Source organism: Vicia villosa, linkage group LG5 (genome assembly GCF_029867415.1).
Source record: "Vicia villosa cultivar HV-30 ecotype Madison, WI linkage group LG5, Vvil1.0, whole genome shotgun sequence".
Classification (NCBI taxonomy): Eukaryota; Viridiplantae; Streptophyta; class Magnoliopsida; order Fabales; family Fabaceae; genus Vicia; species Vicia villosa.
In genome coordinates this window covers 139,424,109-139,436,302 of record NC_081184.1, presented here as the reverse complement: position 1 = coordinate 139,436,302, position 12,194 = coordinate 139,424,109, and the positions used below count along the sequence as shown (strand labels likewise).

Below are 12,194 nucleotides of genomic sequence, written 5' to 3'. Positions count from 1 at the left end.
AACGAAATAGAATAGAAAGGAGCGGGCGGAAAATTTACTTGTATTCATTACGTCAATTCCTCCTGATATCCTTATCTAAAATACCACTTATTCTAATTATTCATTTTACAATATTTGTTTCTTAAGAAATTTTGGAAAGGTCTATATAAACTCAATTCTAACAGAACTTACAAAACAAAAACTACATATTTGATTAAGCTAACTTTTAGCGAGCACTGACGGTAGTTTCTGTTAATTCATTTATTGATAACTCTTGTAATTCTTGGCTGCGATTGAATAAGAATGCTGGTTTTTGAGGTTGACAAAGTGGTGTTTCATTGCATAGCATGAAAACAACTTCTAGCATTGATGGTCTATTCATGGCTTTTTCTTGCACACACAGGAGTCCAATTTGAATGCATTTCAGAACTATATCAGGAGGATAAGACTGGTTTAGTGCTGGATCAATTGTATCCAAGGCCTTTCCTTCTGTCCATAGTGTCCACACCTACAAATGCACAACACAATCTTTAAATAAATACATTATACATCATTAAAGAGTTGGCCAACTTTAGTGCTACCTCTTTTTATTTTTCTAACTTACATGTCCAATTAAATTTGGGGATGCTCTTCCAGTTTCATTGCGCGTGTTTCTTTGTCCTGCAATAATTTCTAGTAGCAAAATCCCATAACTGAAGACATCGGATTTTGTTGAGTATCGTCCCTCCATTGCATATTCCGGGGCCATATATCCACTACAGTTATACAAAATAGTTAGACCATCACCAAAAATACAGATCCGTATTTATAATCTTAATGATTATAAGGGTATGACACATACTATGTTCCGACCACTCTTTTTGTTTTTGCTTGGATTTCATCTTCTCCAAATATTCTAGCCATACCAAAATCTGAGATTTTGGGATTCATTGCGCCATCAAGGAGAACATTGCTAGCTTTCAAATCTCTATGAATTATTTTCAGCCTTGAATCTTGATGAAGATATAAAACACCTCGAGCAATCCCACAAATAATTTCAAAACGCTTACTCCAACCCAATGATGACCTTTGGTTTTGATCTGAGTTGTTGAACAATTGAAGTTTTCAGAAAGAGAACATATTGGGAAATCAACTGCATATTGAGCTTAAATTCACAGGAGTTCATCAAAATATAGAATGGAAAAGGAAAATACAATTTTAGTCATATATCGAAAAATCCATTATTTCAACTTAACCATGAAAATGTAGAATTTAGAAAACTGACAAGTACAGAAGATTATATAATCTGCTGAACCAATCATGTGCCTTAAAAGGAATTTTAGGAATATATGTAAAAGTTTCATTCTTTTCCCATGCTTAGGCATATAAACATTACAATGAATTACTATTAACAGTCCTACGACTCTGCGAGTAATGCGCCAATTTCTCTCCTAAATCAGTCACAACTCACTATACTTTATGCATGAATAAATACAAACTTATTCAGGCTAGAGAGACGACAAGTGAGTTAGAGATAGAGGCATACCGAATATAAAGAAGTCTAAGCTTTTGTTTGGTAGGTATTCATAAACTAGCATCCTTTCTTCTTTTTCAAAGCAACAACCGAGCAATCTCACTAGATTTCTGTGTTGGAGTTTAACTAAGAGTGTAACTTCATTTATAAACTCTCCTTTGCCTTGACCTGAAGTTTTGGATAATCTTTTCACTGCTATCTCTTGTCCATTAACCAAGCAACCCTGAAATATTTATCAGTTAAATCCCATTTCACTATTTTTGCATCAATAGCTTAATGTAGAGTTTCACTTACCTTATAGACAGAGCCAAATCCACCTTGTCCTAGCTTGTTCTCATGACCACAATTTTTTGTAGCTGTCATTATCGTTTTAAAATCAAATAATGGTAGATTTGGATGGATGTTGATTTGAGCACCATTCTCTTCTCCAGAGGAATCTTGGCTTAATTGCTGCATCATTTTACCTGAAGTTACAAATAACATGAGGTAAGATTTCAATCAACTTGCACAATTTGAAGAGTATGTTTTTTCTTAGCTCTTAAATTAAAAATAAATTATATATTTAGCTAGTTGCATGTGTAACGATCTCAACAATAATAGTAATAACAGTACTATTATTCAATCATACATAGAATAGACATTAGTAGTAGTTGCTAAGGAACTTTGGAGATATTGTTTGTTTAACATTGATAGACCAAATCTTGATAAAAATTGGTTGGATCGGCTATTAAAATGTTTAAGTCTAGATTGGTGCACACAATATATCCAAATTGCAAATAATAATGAAATAAGGATATCATCAGTTAAAATAAATCACATACCCTTTCCTTTTTTCTTCCGCCAGCAATACACACAAGAGAGGAGGAGAACAATTGCAACAATAGAAGCTACCAGAATTGCAGCCAACTTCTTTTTATTAAGGATTCCTTTGCTTTTTTTGTAGTAATTGGCTGAAAAGAAGAAATAAGTCCAAAGAAGTTCAAACAACACTCTATAGTATCAAATCTAGAAAGAAAAACAAGAAGGAATATCTTACCTAGCTCAACTGCATCAACGCGTAAAAATAAATCTTGGCCTTGATTACTAAGTTTCTGAATGTCCATTAAATCCCCATACCATGCCAAACAACCACTTCCACCATTTGTCACATCAGCAACGGCATAGGCAGTACAAGAGCAGTTTCTCAAGCATTCTTTCTCACATTCTTCCAAACTTAAACCACCTTTTGCAACTGCCACAGATGTATCAGGAACTTTCAAGCTTACAACTTTGACAAACCCTTCTCCGTTCCTACAAACAGATACACCTTTCTTCCTTACACATCCTCCTGACCCGACTCTACTGTCATACCAATCACGTGGATATTTGGGTTCAAAACCAAGTAAACATGTACACTTAAAGTTCTCCAAGTTCGAAGGATCACAATTACTGTTTGATCCACATGTTCCATAGTTATCACAATGGTCTGTCGGTTCAGACCAGTACGGATTCCATTGACTCTCATGACTGTCCCACGTGAATGCTTGAAAGAACCCAGATTGCTGAAGCACTATCCTAAGAATGACAGACGTATCAAACATGTTATAGGTGAGTGCTACATAGTTGTCATGTTCAACGAAAGAAATGTTATACATATCTCGTTTCATATAAGGTTGACCTACAATTAATTCTCCGTTCCAATGTCCCCCGCGCCACCAAGAAAGGTCATGGTTGTACATAAACAACTGAGGTAAACCAACAGTGCTGAAGTTTAACGTATATGAACCTTTTCCAGGGTCATCATCTGTCTTCCAGGATTGGAGAAACCAACTTTGATTATTCTTTCTATCAAAACCAAGTGTTTGATATGGAAGCCATGTGTCTGTTGGATGATCAAAGCTTTCCCATAATACAGTTTCGGTGTTGTTTAGCTTCAGAACAAGGTTTGCTATATCTGATAGTTGAGCTATTACAGCACTGGTGTGATTTGTTAGTGATTGTGGGAACGAAACATTGGAAGACCAAATTGGAATGGTGCTACGGTTATGGTGGAGTACTAGATTTCCACTCGGGTCGATTGATAGGATTCCAGAAGTGTCATTGATGGGAGTATCTCTGTTGGCAACCCAAACAACAGTTTGATTTGGCAAATTGTTGTACCAAATTCCAACATAGCGAGAGGTGGATTTTCCTGGAGTGAAGAATCCAAGTGCAAATGTTTTAGATTTAGAAACAATAAGCTCACCATCTCTTATAGGCTTGTCAGTAGATATGGTGTCAGTAGAACAAGAGCAAAAAGAGAATGTCAAAAGGAGTAGAATCAAAGAGTTAAGCAGCAAATTGTTATGTAACATAACAGCTGTTGTTTATGATTTTTTGCAGAGAGCATTGAATTGCTCTTACGTAACTCTGTTGCATTTAGTAATAAGGAGAAAATTGAAATAGTCAAACTGGCACATTTAACTTTCAACGACACGTAGTCATTCCTGATTAGTGATATGATTTTTATTATATTTTCCACAAAGGATAGAGATTGAGGAAAAGTAAAATGAATGAAGAACATAAACAAGTAGATAGGGTGGTTTTCATACATGAAAGTGGGTAAGGAATATACTTAAAAGTATATTTGACTTTACGGACACAAGAGACCTCAAACGGTCAAGAAACAACAATTCCTTGTTAATTGAAGGAGGGCAGAATTTCAAATTTTTAATAGGGATTATAGGGTGGTGGTGATAATGAATGGTTGAGATTTATTCTTGTCTTTCTTGTTTTTATGTTTTCTTAACAATAAGTATTTTCCATTAAGTAAAGTGATTAAAGATCAATAGACTTTTTGACTCTGCGTTCAAGCTTCTCAATAAACGTGTGTTTCATCCTTTGCTACATTAGTAGTACTTTAGCTGTCACTCTGAACATATAGCAACGTCATTGCGTAAACATTAATATTCATATTTTCATACAACAAAGAGTAATCCAACATACTCATGTCACTCGTTATACCATGCATATATCTTATTTAGATAAATCTAAATGTTCAAACCTAGACTGGGGAAACCAATTTGATTTTATTTGCGGGGTTGTTAGGCGAATCTTATAGCTTCATCATGATTCGCCAATATAGATCACTCATAGGACCTCAAGGCTAGCAATGTCTTGTTGGACACTGCATTGAACCCAACAAATGCAGATTCTGGTATGGCTATAATGTTTGGTGGAGATGTGATCTAGAAACTTGTTTATAAGTCAAACCAGTGTTCACCTTACAACAGCTATTCAGACCCATAAAACCACCTGATAAACTTATTGAAACAGACTCTTACTCAAGTATTCATTTTACAATACCACGGTGATTAAACATTCCTGTTTCTAAAGAACCTCTAGAAATGCCTGCAAACTCAATTCTGATGGAAAAGTATGAACACAAAATTACATATTTGATTAACGTAGCTTTTAACGAGCAATAAGGGTAGTTTCTGTTAATTCATTTATCGAGGAACCTCCTCCTGATGTTGAAGACTCTTCCAAATCTTTGTTGCCGTTGAATAAAAATGCTGGTTTTTGAGGTGGGGAAAGAGGTGTTTCATTGGATAGCATGAAAACAACTTCCAACATTGATGGTCTATTCATGGCAATTTCTCGCACGCACAAGAGTCCAATTTGAATGCATCTCAGAACAATAGCAGAGGGATAAAACTGGTTTAGTGTTGGATCAACTATATCCAAGGGTCTTCCCTCTGTCCATAGTGTCCACACCTACAAATGCACAACACAATCTTTAAGTAAATACATCATACATCACTAAATTGTTAATTTTATGGTTACCTATTTAAATTTATATAACTTACATGTCCAATTAAATTAGGGGAGGATCTTTCTTTTTCACTATGTGAGTTTCTTTGTCCAGCAATAATTTCTAGTAGCAAGACTCCATAGCTGAAGACATCAGATTTTGTTGAATATCGTCCTTCCATTGCATATTCCGGTGCCATATATCCACTGCAATTTTACAAAATAGTTAGACCATCATGTAAAATACAGATCCATCTCTATAATCTTAATGATTATAAGGGTATGACACATACTACGTTCCGACAACTCTTTTTGTTCTTGCTTGGATCTCATCTTCTCCAAATATTCTAGCCATACCAAAATCTGAGATTTTGGGATTCATTGCACCATCAAGGAGAACATTGCTGGCTTTCAGATCTCTATGAATTATTTTCAGCCTTGAATCTTGATGAAGATATAATACACCTCGAGCAATCCCACAAATAATCTCAAAACGCTTACCCCAATCCAAGGACGACCTTTGGATTTGATCTGAGTTGAATAATTGAAGTTTTCAAAGATTGAACGTATTGGGAAAATCAACAGCATTTCGAGCTTAAGTTCATAAGAGTTCATCAAAATATAGAATGGAAAAGGATAGTAAAATTTTAGTTAAATATCAGGAAGCCATTATTTCCATATAAACATGAAAACATAGAATTTAGGAAACTGACAAGTAGAGAAGATTAGATAATCTGCTGAACCTATCATCTTGTGTCTGACAAGGAGTTTTAGGAATATATGTAAAAGTTTCAATCTTGTCCCATGTTTAGGCATCTAAACATTATAATGAATTAACCCATTTATTTTAGCAACAATCCTGCGAGTAATGTGCAGATGTATCTCCCCAATTCAGTAACAACTCACTGTGCTTTAGCCTTTATGCACTAAATACAAGTTTATTCAGGCTAGAAAGACAACGAGTGAGTTAGAGATAGTAGCATACCGAATATAAAGAAGTCTAGGCTTTTGTTTGGTAGATATTCGTAAACTAGCATCCTTTCTTCTTTTTCAAAGCAACAACCGAGCAATCTCACAAGATTTCTGTGTTGGAGTTTAACTAAAAGTGTAACTTCATTTATAAACTCTCCTTTGCCTTGACCTGAATTTTTGGATAATCTTTTCACTGCTATCTCTTGTCCATTAACCAAGCAACCCTGAAATATTTCTCCGTTAAATCACATTTCATTGTTTTTGCATCATTTTTCTATTATGTAATTGAAATGAATATAAAGAAGTGAAGGATGTTGTCTTTTCTTGCTTCAATAGCTTAATGTAGAGTTTCACTTACCTTATAGACAGAGCCAAATCCACCTTGTCCCAGCTTATTCTCATGACCACAATTTCTTGTAGCTGTCATTATCGTTTTAAAATTGAAAAATGGTAGATCTGAATGTGTCATTATTTGAAGATTGTTCTCTTCTCCAGAAGAATTTTGGTTTAATTGCCGCATTATTTTATCTGAAGTTACAAATAACAAGAGGTAAGATTTCAATCAACCTGCACAATTTGAAGAGTATGTTTCTTCTTGGCTATCAAATAAAAAACTTAGATTATACATTTATCTATAGTTGCACTTGTAATGATCTCAATATTAGTAGTAGTAACATTAGTGTTATTCAATCAAACATAGAGATTAGTAGTAGTTGCTAAGGTAATTTTGAGATATTGTTTGTTTGACATTGATAGACCAAATCTTAACATTGAGGCTGATGGGAACTTTTTTTGTTGTTGTGGTTATTAGTGCTGGTTTTCCTATTAGTTTTATGGATTTGTGGCTGTTTTGGAGCTACTTTCTGTCTCTTACTGCTGATTTTGTTGAGGTAAATTTGGTTGCTGCTCTGCTGCAGTGGTGAATTGGTCTTGAGGTGATTGTCAAGCTTGTAGCAGTACAATCATATCAAGACAAAAATCATGGTTTATCATATGAATAAAATTCATTTTTCCTTACCAAAAGAAAACATTGATATATCATATAACACACACATTCCATGAAATATTTGAGCACTGATATAACCAACACAGTCCATGTAATAGTTGAACATTGATATAACAAACACAGTCCATGTAATAGTTGAACACAACAAAAATAATAGCGAAACAGAAGAAACTAACGACAATTTTTGTAAGATAAATTGCAAATAATAATGAAATACAATGAACAAGGATATCATCAGTTAAAATAAATCACATACCCTTTCTTTGTATCTTCCGCCTGCAATATACACACGAGAGGAGGAGAACTATTGCAACAATAGAAGCTACCAGAATTGCAGCCATTCTTTTTTTATCAAGGACTCCTTTGCGTTTTTTGTAGTAATTGGCTGATAAGAAGAAATAAGTCCAATGAAGTTCAAACAACACTCTATAGTATCAAATCTATAAAGAAAAACACAAAAAGGAGGAAATCTTACCTAGTTCAAATTTATCGACGCGTAATAACAAATCTTGTCCTTGATTATTAAGTTTCTGAATGTCCATTAAATCCCCATACCATGCCAAACACCCACTTCCACCATTTCTCACATCAACGGCTGCATAGGCAGCACAAGAGCAGTTTCTCAAGCATTCTTTCTCACATTCTTCCAAACTTAATCCACCTTTAGCAACCGCCACTGATGTATCAGGAACTTTCAAGCTTAACACTTTGACAAACCCTTCTCCACTCCCACAAACAGATACACCTTTCTTCCTTACACATCCTCCTGACCCGTCTCTACTGTCATACCAATCACGTGGAAATTTGGGTTCAAAGCCTGGTAAACAAGAACACTTAAAGCTCTCCAAATTCAAAGGATCACAATTGCTGTTTGATCCACATGTTCCATAGTTATCACATTGGTTTGTTGGTTCAGACCAGTACTGGTTCCATTGACTCTCTTGACTGTCCCACGTGAATGCTTTAAAGAACCCAGATTGCTGAAGCACTATCCTAAGAATGACGGACGTATCATACATGTTATATGTGAGTGCTACATAGTTGTTATCTTCAACTAAAGAAATGTTACAAAAGGGCATATCTCGTTTCATATAAGGTTGACCTACAATTAACTCTCCGTTCCAATGTCCCCCACGCCACCAAGGAACATCATGGTTGTACATAAACAACTGAGGTTTACCAATGGTAGTGAAGTTCACTGTGAATGAACCTTTTCCAGGGTCAGCATCTGTCTTCCAGGATTGAAGGAACCGGTTTTGATTATTCTTTCTATCAAAACCAAGTCTTTGATAAGGAAGCCAGGTGTCTGTTGGATGATTAAAGCTTTCCCATAAGACTGTTTTGGTGTTGTTAAGCATGAGAACAAGGTTCGCTAAATCTGATAGTTGAGCTATAACAGAAGTGTTATTGTTATTTGTTAGTGATTGTGGTAATGAAACATTGGTAGACCAAATGGGAATGGTGCTAAGGTTATGGTGGAGTACTAGATTTCCACTCGGATCGATTGATAGAATGCCAGAAGTTTCATTGATGGGAGTATCTCTGTTTGCAACCCAAACAACAGTTTGGATTGGCAAGTTGTAGTACCAAATTCCAACATAGCGAGAAGTGGATTTTTCAGGAGTGAAGAATCCAAGAGCAAATGTTTTAGATTTGGAAATGAGAAGGTCACCGCCATCTGTTATTGGATTGTGAATAGATATGGTATCAGTAGAACAAGAGCATAAAGAGAATGTCAAAAGGAGTAGAAGGAAAGAGTTTAGCAGGCAATGATTTTGGGTTATGAGAAGGTAGAGAAGATTATTTGCAGAGTCCATTGAGTTGGTTTCCCATTTTAGCTTGAAGATTAAATTGAATTTGTATATTATAAGTTACACAAATTTCACTCTTGAGCATTACATAATCAATTGACTTTGAAGGCATCAATTTATGTGTTTGGATGGATGCTTTACATTTTCCACACTGACACGTAACCAACGGCCAATGAACATTGACATAGTCAATTGAGAAATTTTATATCTATACTCAACTAATTGAAAATTATTTATTGAAACCACAATCATTCCAGCTTTCACTTATCATTTCCCTCGTGTTTTGTCTTTGGATGGCTATTTATTTTTATTATATTTTCCACAAAAGATAGAGATAGAGGAAAAATAAAATGAATGAATTCATACATAGCTTTAAAAGTATTTGACCTTACAGGAGGAGAGTAGGTTAAGGCAGTTAGGAATAATTGAAGAGCTTGTTGTTCTGAAATGATTTCGGTGATGAAATAGTCTCTTACTTGTTGTACACTGCATAACGATTTAAACATGGAAAAAAGAGAGTAAATCACACTCTGCGCAGGTCTCCAACTCGGCAAGTGAAGGGCGGAAACAAGAGAGCATGTTTATGATTGAGTTTGCCTGCATGGAAGTTAAACAAGTCAACAAAACCTTGGCTTAAATACTTCAGTCCCTCTTAAAAAATCAGTTTTTTTGATATCTCTATTAATTTTTTGCTGTTTTTTTTTCGCTCTCCCTATTTATATATTTGATATTAAAAAAATCTGATGTGGATATACTACTTATCCAATCATGGCTCAATGTTTCAAAGGATCCAATTGTGGGAGTTGATCAAAAGGCTGAGAGTTTTTGGGTAAGAGTCGCTGCCAATTATAACGAGTATCGTGGGCAATCGTGGGAAAAGTTAAAGGGACAATTAAAATGTCGATGGCATCAAATAAATAGCTTGGTTCAAAAATTTGTTGGGTGTTACAAACAAGCTGACCGCTGCAAATGCATTTTTTACTCAGGATCAAGGTACAACATTCAATCTTGAGTACGCATGGCGATTGTTAAAAGATGAACCTAAATGGATGGGAGAATCGATTGGAAGTTCTTCAAAAATAATAAAGACTTATGCTAGTGAGGCATCGGCGGAGAACCCAGATACACCTTCAAGTTATGAGTTTAACTCATCATCACCAATGGAGCGTCCAATGGGACAAAAAGCAGTAAAAAGGAAGGGTAAGGCAAAGGAAATTCCAAATGCAACGCAAGATGCAAGGAATAAAAGAGTAGTGTCAATGGAAAGACTAGCGCAAAGTAAAGAGGACGAGATAGAATTAAAGGTAGTGCAACTAATGATGAAAGACACTTCTACTATGAGCGATAGTCAACGAGATATTCATGAAAAATATTGTAATAAGATGAAAAAAAATATGGAATGTAGTTAGTATCACTTATGTAAAATGGTCATTAGTACAACTTTAATTTATCAACACCTATGTAACATGGTCATTAGTACCACTTTAATTTATCAACACCTATGTAACATGGTCATTAATACCACTTTAATTTATCAACACCTATGTAACATGGTCATTAGTACCACTTTAAATTATAATAAATATTATGTCATTCAAACTAGCCGTTATTCAAACTAGCCGTTATCCAAACTAGCCGTTATCCAAACCATTATATATACTACCACTTATGTCATTGTTTTCTCATTCTCATCTTATTCTTCTCTCATTATTTACTAAAATGGATTCAGACGATTCAGATAATTACGATCAAGAATTTTGGGAGTTGGTTGAAGAAGAATTTATGGACGACAGTGATGAAGAAGGTTTAGAATGCATAGGCATGCATTTCTTCGAATTGTAGATGCCCTTGAAAATCATGATGAATATTTCCAAATGAGGGTCGATGCAACTGGTAAAATGGGTCTTTCACCATTGCAGAAATGTACATCTGCTATTCGTATGTTGGCGTATGGGTCTGCTGCTGACATTGTAGACGAATATGTTCGAATCGGTGAAAGCACTTCAATTGAGTGCTTACAAAGATTCGTTCAGGGCGTGAATGTTGTATTTGAGGCTGAGTATTTGAGAAAGCCTAACAACACTAATGTTGAACATCTTTTACAAATGGGAGAGTCACGTGGCTTTCCAGGTATGTTGGGTTCCATTGATTGTATGCATTGGGAATGGAAAAATTGTCCTGTTGCATGGAAAGGACAGTTTTGTCGAGGTGATCATGGTAAGCCCACAATCATGCTTGAAGTAGTGGCATCACAAGACTTTTATGGATTTGGCATGCTTTTTTTGGTATTGCAGGTTCAAACAATGACATTAATGTGCTAAACCAATCCAACATGTTTAACGATATTTTGGAAGGACATGCTCCCAATGTGCAATATACAATCAATGGGACACCATATAATATGGGGTATTATTTAGCAGATGGTATATATCCCGAGTGGGCTACATTTGTCAAGACCATTTCAATGCCACAGGGAGAAAAGAAAAAGTTATTTGGTCAACATCAAGAATCAGCTAGAAAAGATGTGGAGCGGGCATTTGGAGTGCTTCAATCTCGATTTGCAATTATACGTGGCCCAGCACGTGCCTGGCACATGGACACCCTCAAGCATACCATATATGCATGCATTATATTACAAAACATGATTGTTGAAGACGAACGACAGACATATGGAGGTAATTTTGATTACTCTTATGATAATGTGGATGACAACAACTCAACAACCGAAACATTTAGCGGTCCTCATCAGAATCTTGCAACAAGACTACAAAGAAGAGCAAGTATTCGAGAAAAACAAGTTCATCGTCAACTTCAAGGAGATTTAGTCGAGTATATTTGGAAACGTTTTGGACATGTAGATGATGAAATTTAAATTTAATTTATTATGTGATGTTATTTATTTTTATTATTTTTAATTATATGTCATGTATTTGAGATTAATATTAATTATCATTTTAAATTATAAGTTTAATTTGAATTTTATTTATTTTATATCAATTTTAATTTAAATAATTAAAATTATTATTTTAATTGCTATAAAATTTAATATGAATAAAATATTAATAAATAAAGTAAAATGGTGCGACCTAATATGGGTTCTTAAGAGTTGCACCATTGGAGCGAAAATTAGTTGAGTTGCTTG

At 34.9% G+C, this 12,194-nt stretch overlaps 3 protein-coding genes across 3 annotated transcripts; 1 reads left to right on the top strand and 2 right to left on the bottom strand.

The window, feature by feature from the left end:
• Window positions 1–10: 10 nt before the first annotated feature.
• Window positions 11–4,635, bottom strand: LOC131602761 (G-type lectin S-receptor-like serine/threonine-protein kinase RKS1). The gene is made up of 7 exons (XM_058874949.1): window positions 2,529–4,635; window positions 2,314–2,442; window positions 1,787–1,956; window positions 1,505–1,715; window positions 821–1,058; window positions 584–734; window positions 11–487 (listed from the first exon to the last, which is right to left on the bottom strand). Exons 1-7 carry the CDS (start codon window positions 3,823–3,825, stop codon window positions 206–208), a joined length of 2,478 nt encoding a protein of 825 aa, XP_058730932.1. The 5' UTR covers window positions 3,826–4,635; the 3' UTR covers window positions 11–205.
• A 134-nt stretch (window positions 4,636–4,769) lies between these two features.
• On the bottom strand, window positions 4,770–9,668 carry LOC131602760 (G-type lectin S-receptor-like serine/threonine-protein kinase RKS1). Its single transcript, XM_058874948.1, has 7 exons — window positions 7,717–9,668; window positions 7,498–7,626; window positions 6,594–6,763; window positions 6,249–6,459; window positions 5,557–5,794; window positions 5,320–5,470; window positions 4,770–5,227 (listed from the first exon to the last, which is right to left on the bottom strand). The coding sequence occupies exons 1-7, from the start codon at window positions 9,056–9,058 to the stop codon at window positions 4,925–4,927; spliced, it is 2,544 nt and encodes an 847-aa protein (XP_058730931.1). The 5' UTR covers window positions 9,059–9,668; the 3' UTR covers window positions 4,770–4,924.
• A 1,282-nt stretch (window positions 9,669–10,950) lies between these two features.
• Window positions 10,951–11,924, top strand: LOC131605581 (uncharacterized). Its single transcript, XM_058877924.1, has 2 exons — window positions 10,951–11,269; window positions 11,347–11,924. Exons 1-2 carry the CDS (start codon window positions 10,951–10,953, stop codon window positions 11,922–11,924), a joined length of 897 nt encoding a protein of 298 aa, XP_058733907.1.
• Window positions 11,925–12,194: the final 270 nt, after the last annotated feature.